Below are 23,548 nucleotides of genomic sequence, written 5' to 3'. Positions count from 1 at the left end.
AGTAGTATGAACAATCGAATGTTTTTTTCGTCGGTTAAATAAGAATTGTTTTTAATTTTTTAGGAATTTATCGATTTTATACTACATTTGTGACTTTTATCCATTGATAAATTCCTAAAAAATTAGAAACAATTCTTATAATTACAAACATCGCCCATCCAGCTAAAAATAGTTCCAATCGATCTTGTTCTTCGGTGATGACGTATTTTTATGAGGTTTATGGAAGGATAACGCTTGGTTTTTTAGTGACGTCAGCCAATCAGAATACAGTAAATCGTATAAAGTCAGAAAGTTTGTAATTATATCAGTGTAGACTAGTTTTGATGAATGGTATTTTGTCATGGTAAATTCATACGTTGTTGTTAGCCGTACAAATCACTGTAGGAAGGATTGTGGAATTATTTTCACCTGGAAGCGAAACGTCGAACAGTAAGCTGACAACAATCAACTTTGGCTATCCCACAACGGAGATCGTCATTTTATACAAGGTTTGTTGTATGTTATTCATTCGTAATACTAGTACACGTAGAGTATTTTATTGAAATGAAAAATTGAAAAGATAATAAAATTAAAATGAAAAAACAACAAAAAACACACACCACCAAACTGACATGGAAACAAAGATGCCCTGTTGACAGTACCCAGTCAATCTACAAACAACGTTTTATGTAACTTTGTATTGACAGATCCATTATAGTGGGGAAAAAAATCTGAGTGTATTTAAATTGTATCATGCCATAAAATATGTAGGTGGCTGGAGTATTTATATTTTTAATTAAATAACAGGGAGCTCTCTCTCTCTCTCTGTGTGTGTGTGTGTGAGAGAGAGAGAGAGAGAGAGAGAGAGAGAGAGAGAGAGAGAGAGAGAGAGAGAGAGAGAGAGAGAGAGAGAGAGAGAGAGAGAGAGAGAGAGTGAAATCATGCTATAGTTACTAATACTAATATGTACACAATATAAAACTTTCATACTTATATCATAGAAAATTTACAATTTTGATATTTTTTTCTAGATATCAACGATCCCTGTTTATTGGACAAAAAGAGAACCGGCAGCTCTTGGATGAAATAAGGGCCTTTCAGGATGAATTAAGGGCCTTTTAGGGTGAATTAAGGGATGCTAAGGAGAACGCTGGTATCAGATTCAGCATTTCTTTTCTGCGGTATCTCATGTTTCTGTGCACAAGAAGGATACCAGAACTTTTTTCACTGACTTTCCAAACTATGCAACATTATTGGGGCTATTCAGTATGTGATGATCACATTGATAACACTTGGACTTAATCTTTTTTTTTTTACCACAATCTCTATTTTCTAATAAAAACAGAATTTACAAAATCAATAAAATTATATCGAGAAACAATAGACAAGGCATTTTTATATAAAAAAAATTATCATTATAAACCAATGATCAAATGATATTTGCATTGTGTTAATTTGTGTTTTAAATTAAAACATAAAAACATTTTATTGTTACAATTTACAGTAGTTAGTTGTTTTAACTGGTTTTTTATTAATCAGGTTAAAAGTGAAAGCCTTTTGAAACTGCCTCTTGTCAAAGGTAACTGACACAGTTTGGGATTTGAAAGGAAGGAATCTTTTATTTAACGATGCACTCAAGTCATTTTAATTACGGATATATGGAATCGGACATGTTTAGGGATCACACAGATAATATTAGGGAGGAAACCTGCTGCTTTCTGATTAGCAGCAAGGGATCTTTTATATGCAGCAGCCCACAGACAGGAAAATAAATAGCATAGCCTTTGTTACACCAGTTGTGGAGCACTGGCTGGAACGAGAAATAGCCCCATAGGACCACCAATGGGAATCAATCCTAGAACAACTGCGTATTAAACTATGTCCTCCCCCGCATGGGATTAGGTGATTAAAATATTTATGGTAATTTATATATATATATGTCTGTCTGTCTGTCTGTGTCTGTCTGTCTGTCTCTCTCTCTCTCTCTCTCTGTGTGTGTGTGTGTGTGTGTGTGTGTGTGTGTGTGTGTGTACTTGGGGGACCAAGTAAATTTAAGGTGTATCCCGTTAGGGCTAAGTTCTGTACTAATATTTAAAAAGGGACGATGTAGCTAGAGGGACCAATGTATGCGTGGTCATGGAACAGGTACTGAAACTAAATTTAGTATCCTTCATTTTAATACAATGTGTTAATATGTATCCGATGTCAGTAACTTTAAGGAATAAAGAAGGACTTAATAAAATTAATAGTTTTAAAGTTTTGTAAAGTTTTCTAATAAGATACTTACTTGCTTAAACTTTATTGTTGGTGAAAAGCCTTACAAATGAACCAGTAGACAAGTTTAACACATCAGTGTTGTCTACTGGTTCATTTGTAACAAATGTTCATATATATATATATATATATATATATATATATATATATATATATATATATATGGGGTATTTGAAATTGTTTAAAGAAATAATTTCCTTTAACAAAGTGTAGGCCAATTATTTCTTTTAAACAGTTTTAAATAAATATAGGCCGACTTGTTTAATTTTATTATTTTTATTTGTATGTGCGCGCGCTCGTTTGTAATGTTTTACTTGAAATATGGACCAGACGCTTTAAAATTACATGGACTAAAAATATTTATTCATGTGAAAAAAAAGCAGAGAGAGAAAAAAAGGAAGTTTGCTATAGTTTTGAACTCGGTCAATCGTCAAATTGTATGGGTGGAAAGAGTACATGTATCTCCTCCATACAGGAACTATGTAGAATAGCGTTCCCGTGCTACAAGCAGTAATTTAAGCACATGTTTTGGCCATTGTCGCTAGTTCGCTTTGTTACTAATGGCCATTATGATCGACTTCTGCCTACCAGATGCGCGCGCATGCTGATACGTGACGTCACTTCCCTAAACACATGGCTTCTCCTATTTTATGTGATATTAATCAATAAAATAATGTTATTTATTCTGCTTGTTGTTATAAATGCGTTCTGATCTGAACACATATTTTTACTACAGTCAAATGTTAATATCCCACTTTCAAAAGTCGGGACTGAACTTGTGTCCTGCTGTTCACCAATCGAGGTACCATTAGAGTAGATGTACAACTGTGTTAAGACCAAAATGTCCAAACTAGCGTCTGTTAAGAATCAGCTGTTTTTCGAACAATTATTATCTGCTGTCGGCATGTTGACCTATTAACATGTCTGATGTGGGTCAAATCGACTGTGCAGTGGGGTTTTTCCCCAAGTGTTTTACAAAAAGTCACTTTATTAATAACTGGGATGGTATTTTTCTTTTTTTTTCTTTTTTGATACTGTAATGTTTATGTATTTGTTCGATATACTGTGTATTAATAATGTGCCATGATTGTGGACCTTTAAAGTCAAGTGGAATATCTGTTATATTAAAAACATCTTTAGAATAATCTTCCCATTGCTCTTTCTCAAGTGTCAGCGTATTATTGTGATTAATCTGAGATAGTTTATCTTCATCCAGAACATCTTACCATCTTTACAGGTTTCAATAAGATCATTTCCTGTCAACTCCCCTTATTTTTATTTCTTCTTTCTACACAAATTACTGTAACTATTTCTCATTCTACAATAAACTGACAACAGATATTTGCTACCCGTCACTTTAAAATCATTCGATACTTTGAAGTTCTGTTTCTTTCGCTCTGTACATTTATTATCAACACATTGTTTAACAGTTCTAATATAAGAATGTCTCTTGTTGGTTGACTGTAAACCACGTGTACGTGCACATGTCTGTAAAATCGATGTTAATAAAGTATAGTAAAGTTATAGGTTTTGGGGTCAAATAATATATTTTAACCATTAACTAGTTCAGTTAGGAATTATTTTATTGCAAATTCAAGATGGGCACCAATATTGCCGCAAAACATATATTCTGAATAAAATTTGCTTCAAATAAACTTAGGATGATACGTTTGCTATAGTCATAGATTTGGGGATACAAGAATCCAATTGATCCATTTACTAGATTGATCTGGAATTTCAACATAGGTATTTCTAGATAACCACCAATATTCTTCTGTTTTGTGTTTTGAATTTAACGCGCTTCTCAATAAACCTAGCAAAATACAGTTTGATTGGCTAAGAATAGGTTTTCGGGTCATGGAATCCATTTGAAAGGTGTATTAGATTAATCTGGGATTACGTCACAGGATGTTTAATATTAATTGTTTTACAAGTACAACTAGGATAATACTGTTTTTGTCTTGTCACATGCGTTGTATAAATAGTGTAGACAGTTGACAAGCTCTAACATAACCCGAAATTGAAAATGGTGTCCACTGCTTTTATTGGAATCATTCCAGATTTTTTAAGTATGGACTTCACTGACATAATGTAGAATAGTCCAACAGCCAAATGGAATATGTTTTTACAGTTTGTTTTGTTTAACGACACCACTAGAGCACATCGGCTTATTAATCATCGGCTATTGGATGTCAAAAATTGGTAATTTTGCCATATAGTCTTAGAGAGGAAACCCGCTACATTTTGCCATTAGTAGCAAGGGATCTTTTGTATGCACTAACCCACCGACAGTATAACACATACCACGTCCTTTGATATACCAGTCGTGGCGCACATCAAGCGAACGCTTTACCACTGGGCTACGTCCCACCCTATTTTGATAGAACCTGAACATTTTGTATGTAGGTTTTCTCTCGATTTATCACAGTACGCCATGGTATCCCTCTTGAGAATCTGCCTGATAAGCCATGGTCACCATTTCCAGGTTCAGTTACCTGCCCCCCCCCCCCTAAAAAAAAGACAAAAACCAAAAAAAATCCAACAACCTCCCCAAAACCCCCCAACAAAAATCCAACAAAAACCCCAAGTAAAAAACAAAACAACAAACAAAAACACCCAACCCTAACAACATTTGGCTGCCGGATTATGAGATTTGATATGACATAATACGATACGATACGATACGATACATTTCATTCGGTTTCATTTGAAATTATAAGATAATTTGATGTAATAATATATAATATATATATTAGCTTTGTTACCTTCACAACAATATTATGCAGAACCCCCCTCCCCACCCACCCCCCCCCACCGCATTATGTCGTATTAAGGATGTAATGTGTATTTGTAGGACCTCTACCTATACAGCTGCATGTCTGTTTTTCTCTCTATCCATCCATCGATCCATCATCCCTCCATCTATCCATCCATACACCCACCCACCCATCCAAAACCTACCACAAAACTCAACCACCTACCCACCCATCCACATGCATAGCGAAAGCAAATAGACATTGGGGGGGGGGGGGAGGGGGAGGGTATGCTTGCCCGGAAAATTAGGAAAACTAGATGTCCTGAAATGCAATTATTTATGTTCTACAAGTAAAATTCGTCTCTGCATTAAGATTTACTCATAAAACTAATTTTAATTAAGAGCAGAGGCCCCCAGCCCCTCTGCTCCGCTGTGCCTGCCCATTCATCCATCCATGCATGCATACATCCATCCATGCATGCATACATCCATCCATTCATCCATCCATGCATGCATACATCCATCCATTCATCCATCCATCCATGCATGCATACATCCATCCATTCATCCATCCATCCATCCATCCATCCATTCATTCATCCATCCATCCATTCATCCATTCATGCATGCATACATCCATCCATTCATTCATCCATCCATCCATCCATTCATCCATGCATGCATGCATACATCCATCCATTCATACATCCATCCATCCATCCATTCATCCATCCATGCATGCATGCATACATCCATCCATTCATACATCCATCCATCCATCCATTCATCCATCCATGCATGCATACATTCATCCATTCATCCATCCATGCATGCATACATCCATCCATTCATACATACATCCATCCATCCATCCATTCATATATCCATCCATCCATCCATCCATCCATGCATGCATACATCCATCCATTCATACATCCATCCATCCATCCATCCATCCATCCATGCATGCATACATCCATCCATTCATACATCCATCCATCCATCCATCCATCCATCCATTCATCCATTCATCCATCCATCCATCCATCCATTCATCCATCCATGCATGCATACATCCATCCATTAATACATCCATCCATCCATCCATCCATCCATTCATCCATGCATGCATACATCCATCCATTCATACATCCATCCATACATCCATCCATCCATCCATCCATCCATGCATGCATACATCCATCCATTCATACATCCATCCATCCATCCATCCATTCATCCATCCATCCATCCATCCATCCATCCATTCATCCATCCATGCATGCATATATCCATCCATTCATACATCCATCCATCCATCCATCCATCCATCCATGCATGCATACACCATCCATTCATACATCCATGCATGCATACATCCATCCATTCATCCATCCATGCATGCATACATCCATCCATTCATCCATCCATGCATGCATACATCCATCCATTCATCTAAAAATCCATCCATGCATAAATCCATCTATCCCTAAATTCATTCATCCATATATCCGTCCATCTACCCAACACTAGTTATGTGTCTACATCGATCTGTTTGAATGGCCAATATATCTACAAATATTGAATCTCTGTTAATATTACACTGTATAACGTAAACAGGTACCCAACCACAATGCTACTTGTGAAAACATATTTTAAATAATAATAATCATGAAAAACAACAAAAACGAAAAACAAAGACTGTATTGTGCGGTGGAAACACGCTTTTGGATTACTAAGTACTGTTTTTCTAACAGTTTCAGACCTATATTTTAGAATTATGAGTGTTAACATTGGATAAACTGGGACGCACTATGGTTTTCGAGGGGTTAAAGTGAACCATGACGGCAGATTTTTGGAATTAGATTTATGGGGTAGGTATAACAAAAATGGTATTTTAAATTAACAGAGAATACTCCGTGACCACTCAAAATATTGGTATTGGTGACTTCTGTTCGTTGGTGTGTATATTATAATTATTGTGTCATTATGTACGTCACAAAAGGTCAAAAGGTCACAGATTTCAGGCAATGCTTAAAATCTGACATATAAGCATTTATTTGATTAGTACTCTTTAAATATTCAATTAGTGTTTGCGTGACAAATGGAATAAGGTCGTATTTTCAACGTTAACAAAAATGTTGTTGTAGCTAAGGGGAAATAAAAAAGGTCATATCTCTAAACCAGATCAGTGTTTACTAGCAAGCTGACATTCCACATATTGATATCTGTGAGAGGTACACGCACACCAGTGAAATATTCAATTGGGGTCAATAGGTAGTTAATCAGAAGTCAAAAGGTCACAGATTTCAGGCGACGCTCAAAATGCTACACCTAATCAAGTATTTGATTAGTACTTTATTGATATTCAATTATTTTTTGTGCTAACAACTTAAAAACTGAATATAGATACCTTACAGCACATGCAAGACATCAGTGTTCATTAATATTTTTAAAGTTGGTTTGCATGACATTAGCAAAATAAAAATACTCTCTTGTTACCAGAGAACTATGCATGGTTGTAACAATAAACCATATCAGTCAGTATATACTAGAAAATGAACATTCCAATATTCAAATTGTTTATTTTGGTATTAACCAGAGAGAGAGAGAGAGAGAGAGAGAGAGAGAGAGAGAGAGAGAGAGAGAGAGAGAGAGAGAGAGAGAGAGAGAGAGAGAGAGAGAGAGAGAGAGAACAGCACAGCACAGCATAGACACACCTGTAAAATAGCTTGGTTCACCAGAGATTAAGAATTAATCACGGTCGCTATCACTATTTCATACTTCTTTACTGTCACTACAACTCATCATTGTCATCTTCACTGCCTTCCTCTTAGTTGTCTGTGTTGTATTGGACCTCCTGTAAGATATCAGCCAATGTAGGTGGCAGGATTTCCCCATCACACCACTTTGGTTCCAGTCTTCCTCCATGTCCACAAGCGGCAATCCACCCATTATTGTCTGTGGGTTCAGGAATATCAGGTTTGGGTGTATGGGCTCTCTTCTAAATCCCTACTTAATAGTTTACCCTTTTAATGTGTTCACGCAGGCAAACTTGTGGCGGTGGTAAAGTTGACAGGTCGACATTTTTTTTTTTGGGGGGGGGGGGGAGGGGGCGAGTTTACTTCCTGTCAGCCCACACTTTAACATTAACATAGACAAACGGAGGTTCTCCACTTTGGTGGTGGATGTCATCTGATATTAATCTGAGAAAAAGATCCTCAGTGACTTGCAAGGACTCGCCAAGCTTCTGAAATACTTTTGGTTTTGACTGAATACGTTTGATTGTCTTTACTTTACCAATTCCTTTAAATGCTCTCGTTGTGTCACATCTGGTGAATGCATGAAGTCCTAAAAGAGCGGTGCAATAAACTGGAGTAAAATCATCAGCCAACTTTGAAATGTCCTGTAGCTTTCTTTTGTTACCAGAGCCAGTATCGAACAAGATGTGTGTCTTTAAATTTGATGCATAGTAGAGCAGAATGAAAAATATATCACTGTCTGGACTTCTGACACGCACAGTCAAAGTTCTTTTTCTCTGCATATTTGCAGTACAGAATCACCCTTGTGTCAGTTTCTTCTTAGTCAGACTCTAACATGGGAACTTCTGACATGACGACAGTTTGCCCATCAGTACATGTCAAGCTATATGCTTTATTTTCACAAATAGTTATCTCCTTATTGTGCAGTGTTTAGCTGAACTCATTACTTCCCCAGGTCTTCAAGATCAACCTGGCCAGCTGCTGTTTGTTTTCATCGTTACTAAGGAATTCACTCATCACTATCCGTTTCTCTCCACAGCCTTTGCTGTTATTTCCAGTGATTTGATGGATTTTGCTTTGTACAAATCAGAACTAAATACATCAGATTTCCGTGCTGTGCTGATACAAACAATGTGTTTACTTATTTGTTTGGGTGAAAATACAAAGAGACTAGAAAATTACTACTACCACTATTACTATTAGTACTACTACTATTACTACTATTCATAGGCGTACGGGCTCCCATTTGCTATTATTACTGCTACTACTGCTGCTGCTGCTGCTGCTACTACTACTACTACTACTACTACTACTACTACTACTACTACTACTGCTGCTGCTGCTGCTGCTGCTGCTACTACTACTACTATTACTTATACTACTACTACTACTACTATTACTTATACTACTACTACTACTACTACTACTACTACTACTACTACTACTACTATTACTTATACTACTACTACTACTACTACTACTACTACTACTACTATTACTTATACTACTACTACTACTGCTACTACTACTACTATTACGTATACTACTACTACTACTACTACTACTACTACTACTACTATTAGTTATACTACTACTACTACTACTACTACTACTACTACTACTACTACTACTACTATTAGTACTGATATTACTACTACTACTACTACCGTACTACCGTACTACTACTACTACTACTATACCACTACACCGTCGTACTATGTATTGTGTTCCCCGTGCAGCCTGGATGTGCGGCGATGTGGATGTCGAGTATCTGCAACAAGGACTCGGACTGCCCCATCCACAAGTGTTGTAACGTCGTCAACGTCAGGACAAGCGTACAAGTGAGTGCAGGGGCCGGCAGCTGCGTCGACAGAGGTAACAACACAACATAACACTGTCTCTTACATATATGGCTATATACTGTCGAGTTCACAATTTAACACATTTTAATGTATTGCGCCTTGTCGTTTAAATAAAACTTGCTTTCTTTCTATCTTTCTTTCTTTCTTTCTTTCATTCTTTATTTCCTTTGACCAGTAAGAGTACGTGAATCTGAAAGTCTGATGTGGTCGCTTCCTCTTTTAAACAACACTGTTTCTCGTTACCTAATTAAATTAACTTCAGATTGAGGACTCAACAACATCGACCTGAAGCATGTACTGACCTGAATCATGTACTGCCGTGAATCATGTACTGACCTGAATCACGAACTGCCCTGTATCTCGTACTTCCCTGAATCATGTACTGCCCTGAATCACGTACTGCCCTGAATCAAGTACTACTGCCCTGAATCACGTACTGCCCTAAATCAAGTACTGCCCTGAATCACATACTGACCTGAACCACGTACTGCCCCGAATCACGTACTGCCCCGAATCATGTACTGCCTTGAATCATGTACTGCCCCGAACCACGTACTTCCCTGAATCAAGTACTGCCCTGAATCATGTACAGCCCTGAATCAATTACGGTACCTGAATCACGTACTGCCTTTAAAAAAGTACGGTCCCTGAATTACGTACTGCCCTGAATCATGTACTGCCCCGAATCAAGTACGGTCCCTGAATCACGTACTGTCATGAATCACGCACTGCCCTGAATCATGTACTGCCCTGAATCAAGTACGGTCCCTGAATCACGTACTGCCCTGAATCATGTACTGCCCTGAATCAAGTACGGTCCCTGAATCACGTACTGCCCTGAATCACGTACTGTCATGAATCTCGCACTGCCCTGAATCATGTAGTGCCCTGAGGCAAGTACGGTCCCTGAATCATGTACTGCCCCGAACCATGTACTGCCCCGAACCATTCACTGCCCTGAATCAAGTACGGTCCCTGAATCACGCACTGCCCTGAATCACGTACTGCCCTGAATCAAGTACGGTCCCTGAATCACGTACTGCCCTGAATTATGTACTGCCCCGAACCACGTACTGCCCTGAATCACGTACTGTCATGAATCTCGCACTGCCCTGAATCATGTAGTGCCCTGAGGCAAGTACGGTCCCTGAATCACGTACTGCCCCGAACCATGTACTGCCCCGAACCATTCACTGCCCTGAATCAAGTACGGTCCCTGAATCACGCACTGCCCTGAATCACGTACTGCCCTGAATCAAGTACTGTCCCTGAATTACTTGCTGCCCTGAATCACGTACTGCCCAGAACCACGTACAGCCCTGAATCACGTACTGCCTTGAATCAAGTACGGTCCGTGAATCACGTACTGCCCCGAACCATGTACTGCCCCGAACCATGTACTGCCCTGAATCAAGTACGGTCCCTGAATCACGCACTGCCCTGAATCACGTACTGCCCTGAATCAAGTACGGTCCCTGAATCACGTACTGCCCTGAATCACGTACTGCCCCGAACCACGTACTGCCCTGAATCACGTACTGCCTTGAATCAAGTACAGTCCCTGAATCACGTACTGCCCTGAATCACGTATTGGCATGAATCATGTACTGCCTCGAACCATGTACTGCCCTGAATCAAGTACTGTCCCTGAATCACTTGCTGCCCTGAATCACGTACTGCCCAGAACCACGTACAGCCCTGAATCACGTACTGCCTTGAATCAAGTACGGTCCCTGAATCATGTACTGCCCCGAACCATATACTGTCCTGAATCAAGTACGGTCCCTGAATCACGCACTGCCCTGAATCACGTACTGCCCAGAACCACGTACAGCCCTGAATCACGTACTGCCTTGAATCAAGTACGGTCCGTGAATCACGTACTGCCCCGAACCATGTACTGCCCCGAACCATGTACTGCCCTGAATCAAGTACGGTCCCTGAATCACGCACTGCCCTGAATCACGTACTGCCCTGAATCAAGTACGGTCCCTGAATCACGTACTGCCCTGAATCACGTACTGCCCCGAACCACGTACTGCCCTGAATCACGTACTGCCTTGAATCAAGTACAGTCCCTGAATCACGTACTGCCCTGAATCACGTATTGGCATGAATCATGTACTGCCTCGAACCATGTACTGCCCTGAATCAAGTACTGTCCCTGAATCACTAGCTGCCCTGAATCACGTACTGCCCAGAACCACGTACAGCCCTGAATCACGTACTGCCTTGAATCCCTGAACCACGTACGGTCCCTGAATCATGTACTGCCCCGAACCATGTACTGCCCCGAACCATTCACTGCCCTGAATCAAGTACGGTCCCTGAATCACGCACTGCCCTGAATCACGTACTGCCCTGAATCAAGTACGGTCCCTGAATCACGTACTGCCCTGAATCACGTACTGCCCCGAATCATGTACTGCCCTGAATCAAGTACGGTCTCTGAATCACGTACTGCCCCGAACCATGTACTGCCCTGAATCAAGTACGGTCCCTGAATCACGCACTGCCCTGAATCATGTACTGCCCCGAATCATGTACTGCCCCGAATCACGTACTACCTTGAATCATGTACTGCCCCGAACCACGTACTTCCCTGAATCAAGTACTACCGCCCTGAATCAAGTACTGCCCTGAATCATGTACTGCCCTGAATCAAGTACGGTACCTGAATCACGTACTGCCTTTAAAAAAGTACGGTCCCTGAATTACGTACTGCCCTGAATCATGTACTGCCCTGAATCAAGTACGGTCCCTGAATCACGTACTGTCATGAATCACGCACTGCCCTGAATCATGTACTGTCCTGAATCAAGTACGGTCCCTGAATCACGTTCTGCCCTGAATCATGTACTGCCCTGAATCAAGTACGGTCCGTGAATCACGTACTGCCCTGAATCACGTACTGTCATGAATCTCGCACTGCCCTGAAACATGTACTTCCCTGAGGCAAGTACGGTCCCTGAATCACGTACTGCCCCGAACCATGTACTGCCCCGAACCATTCACTGCCCTGAATCAAGTACGGTCCCTGAATCACGCACTGCCCTGAATCACGTACTGCCCTGAATCAAGTACTGTCCCTGAATCACTTGCTGCCCTGAATCACGTACTGCCCAGAACCACGTACAGCCCTGAATCACGTACTGCCTTGAATCAAGTACGGTCCCTGAATCACGTACTGCCCCGAACCATGTACTGCCCCGAACCATGTACTGCCCTGAATCAAGTACGGTCCCTGAATCACGTACTGCCTTTAAAAAAGTACGGTCCCTGAATTACGTACTGCCCTGAATCATGTACTGCCCTGAATCAAGTACGGTCCCTGAATCACGTACTGTCATGAATCACGCACTGCCCTGAATCATGTACTGTCCTGAATCAAGTACGGTCCCTGAATCACGTTCTGCCCTGAATCATGTACTGCCCTGAATCAAGTACGGTCCGTGAATCACGTACTGCCCTGAATCACGTACTGTCATGAATCTCGCACTGCCCTGAATCATGTACTTCCCTGAGGCAAGTACGATCCCTGAATCACGTACTGCCCCGAACCATGTACTGCCCTGAATCAAGTACGGTCCCTGAATCACGCACTGCCCTGAATCACGTACTGCCCCGAATCATGTACTGCCGTGAATCAAGTACGGTCCCTGAATCACGTACTGCCCCGAACCATGTACTGCCCTGAATCAAGTACGGTCCCTGAATCACGCACTGCCCTGAATCACGTACTGCCCTGAATCAAGTACTGTCCCTGAATCACGTACTGCCCTGAATCACGTACTGCCTTGAATCAAGTACGGTCCCTGAATCACGTACTGCCCTGAATCACGTACTGCCTTGAATCACGTACTGCCCTGAATCACATACTGCCCCGAACCATGTACTACCCTGAATCAAGTACGGTCCCTGAATCACGTACGGACCCTGAGTCACGTACGGACCCTGAGTCACGTACTGTCTTGAATGGCGTACAACTCTGAACCATGACTGTGATTGTGCTACTAACGGTTTAGCTGTTTCAATGAGATCCACATACCGTTAGGGGCTTTAGGGGTGGTTGGTGTACTTGACTATTTTAGTCTTAACACCAATGGTTCCCTCAATCACGTGTCAAGACCTTCAGGACGGATTCGGATAACTGTTGTCTGCAGAGCCATCTACGATTGGCCTCCAAAAGGTTACACTAACTATACTGGAGTTTCATGTAATAAGTCATTATTAGACACACACATATTATTCCGTTTGATTTGTGTCGATTGTCTGAATATTACTAACAATGTTTTAGAATTATTCATAGCCATAAATCTGAGTTCGGTGTACACAATTACCATATTTTACCAAATTCTAAGAAATTCGATCGTATGTTGAAATTGATTCTAAATGTTTCATAGGTTAAAAACTGACACTATTCGTTATTAAATCTTGAATAAATATAACCCCAATGTTTTATATAGTGTTCATAATGTGAGGATTTCTGATCAGCAATCATTTGTACACTCAGACTTTTGTTTTTGTTGAATTAGCCACAAACTATGTAAAAACATCTTTGCTTAATCTTTGCTTAACTGTTAGTTTGTTTTTCAGTTTGTATTTTAATAAATTAATCTCCACACATAATACATTTTTGTATTGATAATTTTGTAGCAACTTCAAAAGTACTTTCCATTTTGTGCTTGTTAAAAATCGTCTGCTAGTTTATGTACATTTGAATGCCATCATAAAATATTTAGCATTTTAAAACCGCCATTTGGATAGCATTGTTGTATTGTTTGTTCTTGTGTTAGGCAATGAAATTAGTAAGTGAATTATTTTAGGGATGATTACAGATTTAAAAATGACTATTCTACATAACTGTTGATTTTCTTACAGACCAGATCTTTATTACATTTTTCCTTTCCAGGATATTTTTTTTTTTCAAATTTATTGTTATAATTTGTTTTATCTAATCATATTGACATGGTTTGTTTCAGGACAGTGTCAGCGTGGTTGTAGCAGATTGACGTGGTTTGTTTCAGGACAGTGTCAGCGTGGTTGTAACAGATTGGTGTAGTTTGTTCCAGGACAGTGTCAGCGTGGTTGTAACAGATTGATGTAGTTTGTTTCAGGACAGTGTCAGCGTGGTTGTAAAAGATTGATGTGGTTTGTTTCAGGACAGTGTCAGCGTGATTGTAAAAGATTCATGTGGTTTGTTTCAGGACAGTGTCAGCGTCGTTGTAACAGTTTGATGTGGTTTGTTTCAGGACAGTGTCAGCGTCGTTGTAACAGTTTGATGTGGTTTGTTTCAGGACAGTGTCAGCGTGGTTGTAACAGATTGGTGTGGTTAGTTTCAGGACAGTGTCAGCGTGGTTGTAACAGTTTGATGTGGTTTGTTTCAGGACAGTGTCAGCGTGGTTGTAACAGATTGGTGTGGTTAGTTTCAGGACAGTGTCAGCGTGGTTGTAACAGTTTGATGTGGTTTGTTTCAGGACAGTGTCAGCGTGGTTGTAACAGATTGGTGTGGTTAGTTTCAGGACAGTGTCAGCGTGGTTGTAACAGTTTGATGTGGTTTGTTTCAGAACAGTGTCAGCGTGTTTGTAACAGATTGGTGTGGTTTGTTTCAGGACAGTGTCAGCGTGGTTGTAACAGTTTGCTGTGGTTTGTTTCAGGACAGTCTCAGCGTGGTTGTAACAGATTGATGTGGTTTGTTTCAGGACAGTGTCAGCGTCGTTGTAACAGTTTGATGTGGTTTGTTTCAGGACAGTGTCAGCGTGGTTGTAACAGATTGGCGTGGTTTGTTTCAGGACAGTGTCAGCGTGGTTGTAACAGATTGGCGTGGTTTGTTTCAGGACAGTGTCAGCGTGGTTGTAACCGATTGGCGTGGATTGTTTCAGGACAGTGTCAGCGTGGTTGTAACCGATTGGCGTGGTTTGTTTCAGGACAGTGTCATCGTGGTTGTAACCGATTGGCGTGGTTTGTTTCAGGACAGTGTCACCGTGGTTGTAACAGTTTGATGTGGTTTGTTTCAGGACAGTGTCAGCGTGGTTGTAACAGTTTGATGTGGTTTGTTTCAGGACAGTGTCAGCGTGGTTGTAACAGATTGGTGTGGTTAGTTTTAGGACAGTGTCAGCGTGGTTGTAACAGTTTGATGTGGTTTGTTTCAGGACAGTGTCAGCGTGGTTGTAACAGATTGATGTGGTTTGTTTCAGGACAGTGACAGCGTGGTTGTAACAGTTTGATGTGGTTTGTTTCAGGACAGTGTCAGCGTGGTTGTAACAGATTGGCGTTGTTTGTTTCAAGACAGTGTCAGCGTCGTTGTAACAGTTTGATGTGGTTTGTTTCAGGACAGTGTCAGCGTCGTTGTAACAGATTAATGTGGTTTGTTTCAGGGCAATGTCAGCGTGGTTGTAACAGATTGGCGTGGTTTGTTTCAGGACAGTGTCAGCGTGGTTGTAACAGATTGGCGTGGTTTGTTTCAGGACAGTGTCAGCGTGGTTGTAAAAGATTGATGTGGTTGTTTCAGGACAGTGTCAGCGTGGTTGTAACAGTTTGATGTGGTTTGTTTCAGGACAGTGTCAGCGTGGTTGTAACAGTTTGATGTGGTTTGTTTCAGGACAGTGTCAGCGTGGTTGTAACAGACTGGTGTGGTTTGTTTCAGGACTGTGTCAGCGTGGTTGTCACAGATTGGCGTGGTTTGTTTCAGGACAGTGTCAGCGTGGTTGTAACAGATTGGCGTGGTTTGTTTCAGGACAGTGTCAGCGTGGTTGTAACAGATTGGCTTGGTGTGTTTCAGGACAGTGTCAGCGTGGTTGTAACAGTTTGATGTGGTTTGTTTCAGGACAGTGTCAGCGTGGTTGTAACAGATTGGCGTTGTTTGTTTCAGGACAGTGTCAGCGTGGTTGTAACAGTTTGATGTGGTTTGTTTCAGGGCAGTGTCAGCGTGGTTGTAACAAATTGGCGTGGTTTGTTTCAGGATAGTTTCGTCGTGGTTTTAGCAGATTAATGTGTTTTGTTTCAGGACATATTGATGTAACAGATTGATGTGGTTTGTTCCAGAACAGTGTCAGAGTGGTTGTAACATTATGATGTAACATATTGACGTGGTTTGTTTTAGGACAGCGTTGTCGTAACATATTAACGCTGCGGTTTGTTTCAGGACACTGTCAACGTGGTTGTAACAGTTTGATGTGGTTTGTTTCAGGACACTGTCAACGTAGTTGTAACACTAACTCGGACTGTCGACAGGAGGAATGTTGTAAAATCAGCCACGTGGGGGCGTACCGCGGAACGTGCACCCCCAGAGTGACATACAGAGGAGGTACGTTACTCTTCCCTTTGTCTTCCGACGATTAGTCACATGTTTTCTACATCAATGTTTCGTTTAATAATTACCGCCAACCAGTTGTGTGTTTACTACATAAATAGGTGATATTATACGGAACCAGTTATATACGAGTATTTACTACAAAATAGGTAATTTTGTTTGTAGTTTAACACCAACCAGTTATATATTTACTACAACAATAGGTGATATTTATTACACCAATAGATAATTATCTGTACTGCGCCAGCCAGTTATATTAGCATTAGGACAACAGTTACGATAGTGTTTATGAATGTTGTTGTAGGTAAACAGTTAAATTGACTGATGCTTTGTGAAAGGGTTTTTTACTTGACGATTCCGTTAAAAAGTGTTGACCTAATTAGAAAATGTACCCCCAACATTTAACACATAAGGGTAAATCAATTTTAATAAAACTTAACGAAAGTTGTTCTTGGTCTGCATACGTTATCTTATTATTTATAGATTATAATTATATAGATTAGTTTCACACAAGGGCACGGGTGGACATACTCAAGATTGAACCAAGCGAATATTATATACTAGAAAACAACAGATTTGTTGTACTTAGTTTGTGTAAATAATTTCGTTTAAATAATCCGTATTTGTTTTTATTACGTCCATCCAGTCTGCTTGGCCACTTCAAAGATAGTCGCCCCACTTGGTCAGCATTTCGTCTGTCCGTGCGGCCGAGGCCTCAAGTGTACGGGGACCGGGCACATGTCTGGTTACGGAGAAAGTGGTAAGTTACTTGTATTTGATGAACATTGTGGATATGTATCTGGTTACGGAGAAAGTGATGAGTTACTTGTATTTGATGAACATTGTGGATATGTATCTGGTTACGGAGAAAGTGGTGAGTTACTTGTATTTGATGAACATTGTGGATATGTATCTGGTTACGGAGAAAGTGATGAGTTACTTGTATTTGATGAACATTGTGGATATGTATCTGGTTACGGAGAAAGTGATGAGTTACTTGTATTTGATGAACATTGTTGATATGTATCTGGTTACGGAGAAAGTGGTGAGTTATACGTACTTAAAGAAATAGTGGATATGTGTCTGATTACGAAGAAATTGATGATGGTAATTAATATTGTGTATGTAGATGACAGTGGTAGTAATTAGTACTATATATTTAGATAGTCTGGTTGTATAGTTTCAAAATGAACATATTGTGGGAAGAAAGTAAAGGAAAATTAATTGTTGGTTTTTCTGAATCAGTACACCCCATATTGTAGGAAAAAATCCATTTGTCTAGGACTTGGGGCTTGGGGCTTGGGGATTTTTTGTTTTAATCTTTTGTTTTAATTTTTTTTTTACTGCACTTTGAAATTTGGGTTTCCAGACCTATCTAAGATTCACCGAGATGCGAGGTAGGGATAAAACATTTAAGGTTTTGGTCAATTGTGGTCGATCTATGTCAATGAAAAATGCCAAAATGTTACAAAAATAATCACCCTTTACTGTTGCCTATGGAAGGACTTGATGTGATGATGTTATCATGATCAAATCCAAGATGGCTGTCATTTGTTTTTTGGAGGTGGGGGGGGGGAATAAAATATTGTTTGGTGGTCAGCTCAAGTCATTCGAATTATTATAAAAACAACTGAAACTATTTGTAAATACAATTTATTTATCTCTGTTACATATACTAATTATTTGGTTTGAAGTTCTTAGGGAAGTAGATGTGTTCAAATCCTGAATGCGACAATATGCATTCATATTAATTGTCTTCAACCTTTTCATGCACCAATTATAAATAATTTTATTTATAATAACGAAAATTGGTAGAATGTTTCAAAAGTGATTTCCCTAACAGAAGTCAATGATTGAATTTGATATGATAACACAATCATGGTCAAATCCAATATGGTGGCCATTTTGGCGGGGAAAACAACAATATTGTTTCATAGTTATTCTAACTTATTACAAACATTTGAAACTGCCTGTAATGGAATTTTATTTGTATTTATATTACAGATCATAACACGGTGGTAATTAGATGTGTAGTTGCATAAGTTCAAATCCTGAAGATGCACATTTGCTTTCACATTAATTTAGTTCGATCTTAATACACCAATTATAAAGTGTTAACATGTTTTATTTTTTAGTCTCCTGTGGTCTTTCTTTGACAAAAAAAACACACAATAAAACAAAACAAAACCCTGGCAATAAGTTACAGTGGTTACTCTTTATTGATGTCTGTGGGTAAATTTGTTATAACACCATTAAGACCAAATCCACGATGGAAGCCCTTCGTAGCCGAAAGATTAAAATATACGTTTTTATTAATTAGCTAACGCCATTCTAATTCATCAGAATATTTGAAACAGCTTGAAATTAATTTTTATTTTACTTTCGGCGTCTATTAATTATTTTCAACCTTTTTATTCAACAACTGATTTGATAAATTACTCATTGACACAATCTAAACATGTTTATAAGTTCGTATTAGATCGGTTGGGACTTTGCCTTTAATGTCTGAAACTCCGGTGTCTGTCCATGTTCATTATTGTTAACATGAGTATGAAATGACCATATTTCCAAGGGGAATCAAACGTTGAACTGTTGAAATTATTGATGGGTACAATTAAAGGCATTCGCTATTGGTCCAAAATGTTTAACAGTGCAATCAATGTCTGGTACCTGTAAAAGTGAATTGTAATCAGAGTTAACACTTTACAATTTTCGTCCTCAAATAGTCAAGAAAGTGAAAATATACTACTTGTCCTTGGAATGTCTTAAGCCGCCTATAATTTGTCAACTCTCTCCCAGACTGAGCAGTCTTTGCTATAAATGTCATCAATTTGATAAAGTGCTATACCAAAATGATCATGTCATGCCACACCTACATTATGTTTAAAACAAGATATTTTCCAAACAATTGTATCAAGCATTGATGACATCATTTATTGTGTGACTTGTGTAATTCACTACTACTTTATACCTTGTTCCTCCAATGGCATCTATAAACAGATATGTTCATGGTATCATCTGTTCAGTGATGCCGAACAATGTCAATAATTTGCTGGTTCTTGACATAACCCAATATGGTAGAGGCAGTAGGTGTATGAGCATCTGATTGTTTCTTATTTTAATATATGACCATTCACTTTCATATGATTAGTGAGCATACCAAATGCAGCAAATGGAAAACGTATGTACATCTATCATTGAAAGTACTACTATGGAAGCTCTCGTCAATTCTAATCTGAGATGGTCTAACAATAACTGAATGGAATAGCCAGGTACATGTTCAGTGGTTAGTTTCATCCTACTATGATTCTCGGTTAATGATTTTACAAATGTGTGAAAAACCCCAAACCAAACGAACATTTGATCAGATTCCTTAATGTTGTAACTCTAATATTACGTCTTGCATATGCTAGTCCACTTCACTTGTAGATCAAAGTCCACTTCATTTGTAGATCAAATGCGCATTGTAGACGTCAATGAGCTTCTTTAGTACATAAGATGGCAATGCAACACACACTGGGAAATCACCAAACAGTATTCATTTAACTTTAAACAGTACTTTGGCCAGTACTTTTATATTTCATGGAGTCATGGACATCCTGAGTTTTTAACTAAGGATCATAAACACCAGTGAAGCAATCAGATCAGTTTAGTCATGATCAAAGAAGGGAACTTGTCTAGAGTCCTGAACAAGGATCAGAAAGCATTCTTTGCTAACATCACAATTAAAGTTACTTCCATTGAACCACAAACATATGCTGATATACTGTTTGTATCTACTGCACTGGATTATGTCAGTAATCTGCAAACTGTTAATTAACTGTAAATGACATGCACATACATGGTACGCAGACTGCAGTGGATGAACTTGGCCAATGACGACATGGTTGATTTGCTGCTGCTGATGATGATGATAACTAGTTTAACGTGCCCATATACCACTAGGGTTTCGAACACACCCATCCCGAGTCCGACCTCCGATAAGATCGGTGGCCTGACTCGGGATGGAGGGGGGGGGGGGGGGAGGGGGTTGAAACTGGGCAGAATTTTGAAAATAGCAATTAGTAAAGAAGTTAATAGATAAAAAAAAAATAATAATAAAAAGGTTACAAGCCAAAAATAAAAAAAGAATTGACTGCTCGGTCGAATATTTGTATAATTTGGAGCATTTTAGAAGGACAGTCCAAAATTAAATAAGAGAAAGAAGAGAGGATCGGACTATTTAATAATATTTTAAAAAAAGAAGTAATTTCGACATAAAATTTTGAACGCAGATCTAAAAGTTTAAAGTCCGATCGATATGTCCACGCGAGTGGCCTCGTTAAGGCCGTTTGGGTGCACAGCATCTACGGGGAGGTGATGATGTTCCTCTCCTCAAAGTGAGGCACCAGTCTCCTGTAGCTGTGGGTGCTAAGGCAGTGGACCATCTGTGGGTACTGGGCGCCGGTGACGATCTTCATGATTCTGTGGATGGTGTTGTTATCCATGTCATGGCTGAGGAATCCCTGTCGGTAAAGATCATCCCGGCGCGACGTCACTACTATAGCTTCCACTCCCCGTAGTTTGACCGTGTGGATGGCGATCTGGTGGCCATCGGGAAACGTCTTGAAGTTTTCTTCGTAGACCCCGCCTGGCAGTCTGTCGGGGTCCGTGACGTCTCCCACCAAGTACTTAGAGTACTGGCCTTTGATCTTCCGCGCTGCCACTCTCCAGTCACCCGAAGAGGAAGTAGAAGGCCGCGTCTTGGCTGGTTGGTCCCCGGGGGGGGGGGGGGGGGGTGTCACGGCCTTCCTCTTGACAGCCCCAACATCCAGAGTCGCCGTCGCGGAGTCCTCCGTGGGTGGGGGTCTCGACGCAGACGAACGACGAGCGGGAACAGGTGACGCTGGTCGCGGTGCACTGGTTGGCTGCTCCACTTCCCGCATCTGAACAGTCGGTCCGGCTGGTTGGCGAGTCGCCTCCCGTCGATCCGACCGCCAAGGGTTGATTTGCACATAAATCGGTATTGGCAGACATGGACAAAACATTGGAGAGTTTGAAATCCACTAGATGCACCGAAACACTAGAATCTCGAACAAACCTGTTGACTTGTTAATGCAAAGAATTAAATCTGCAGAAGCCTCAGTTCTGGAGATTGCCACTCAGTGATCTATTAAAACTGTTGCAACCATTGCTGAATAACTGGGTGCATGAAAAGGTTGAAAATAATTAATATCAAAACAAATCGACCTCTTCAAGATTTAAACACCTGCCCCCCCCCCCCCTATTATTGTTTTCCCCGCCAAAATGACAGGCAACTTGGATTTGATCATGATAAGGTCATCACATCAAGTCCTCCCATAGACAACTGCAAAGGGTAATTATTTGTGTAACTTCTTGCCAAGTTTTATTAACATAAAAAGACTACATGTTACCATTAGCGTACATTTGTTATCCCTACCCCGTATATCGGTGAATCTAAGACAGGTTTTGAAGCCCTAAATTCAAAGTGCTGTAAAACAATCACAAGCCCCAGACATGGGGATTTTTTTCTAATACACTATGGGATGAGCTAATTCAGAAAAACTAAACACCAATTTTCCTTTACTTTTTTCTTGCAAATTTGTTTTTGCAATATTGATAGTAATGACTAATATATATGTAGATGACAGTGATAGTAATTAGTAATATATATGTAGATGACAGTGTTAGTAATTAGTCATATGTATGTAGATGACAGTGACAGTAATTATTAACATATATGTAGATGACAGTGATATTAATTAGTAATATATATGTAGATACCATGATAGTAATTAGTAATATATATGTTGATGACAGTGATAGTAATTAGTAATATATATATATATATATATATATATATATAGATTCCATGATAGTAATTAGTAATATATATGTAGATGACGGTGTTAGTAATTAGTCATATGTATGTAGATGACAGTGATAGTAATTATTAACATATATGTAGATGACAGTGATATTAATTAGTAATATATATGTAGATACCATGATAGTAATTAGTAATATATATGTAGATGACAGTGATAGTAATTATTTATATATATGTAGATACCATGAAAGTAATTAGTAATATATATGTAGATGACAGTGATAGTAATGACTAATATATATGTAGATGACAGTGATAGTAATTAGTAATATATATATAGATGACAGTGATAGTAATTAGTAATATATATGTAGATGACAGTGATAGTAATTATTAACATATATGTAGATGACAGTGATATTAATTAGTAATATATATGTAGATACCATGAAAGTAATTAGTAATATATATGTAGATGACAGTGATAGTAATTAGTAATATATATGCAGATGACAGTGATAGTAATGACTAATATATATGTAGATGACAGTGATAGTAATTAGTAATATATATGTAGATGACAGTGATAGTAATTAGTAATATATATATAGATGACAGTGATAGTAATTAGTAATATATATGTAGATGGCAGCGATAGTAATTAGTAATATATATGTAGATGACAGTGATGGTAATTAGTAATATATATGTAGATGGCAGTGTTAGTAATTAGTAATATATATGTAGATGACAGTGATAGTAATTAGTAATATA

The 23,548-nt window shown here is 39.2% G+C and overlaps 1 protein-coding gene across 2 annotated transcripts in view; it reads left to right on the top strand.

Moving 5' to 3' along the window:
* Positions 1-23,548, top strand: part of LOC121367338 — a 37,108-nt gene that overhangs the window by 9,191 nt on the left and 4,369 nt on the right. The window contains exons 2-4 of one of the 2 annotated variants that reach the window (XM_041491442.1): positions 9,510-9,645; positions 16,822-16,938; positions 17,591-17,704. In XM_041491442.1, coding sequence (XP_041347376.1) covers positions 9,510-9,645; positions 16,822-16,938; positions 17,591-17,704 — 367 coding nt within the window. Of the gene's footprint in view, positions 1-9,509; positions 9,646-16,776; positions 16,939-17,590; positions 17,705-23,548 lie in introns of both variants that reach the window. The other variant, XM_041491441.1, reaches the window with a different exon arrangement.

This window comes from Gigantopelta aegis, chromosome 3 (genome assembly GCF_016097555.1).
Source record: "Gigantopelta aegis isolate Gae_Host chromosome 3, Gae_host_genome, whole genome shotgun sequence".
Taxonomy (NCBI): domain Eukaryota; kingdom Metazoa; phylum Mollusca; class Gastropoda; order Neomphalida; family Peltospiridae; genus Gigantopelta; species Gigantopelta aegis.
The sequence above is the reverse complement of the archived record's forward strand: the minus strand, read 5'-3'. Positions and strand labels throughout refer to the sequence as shown.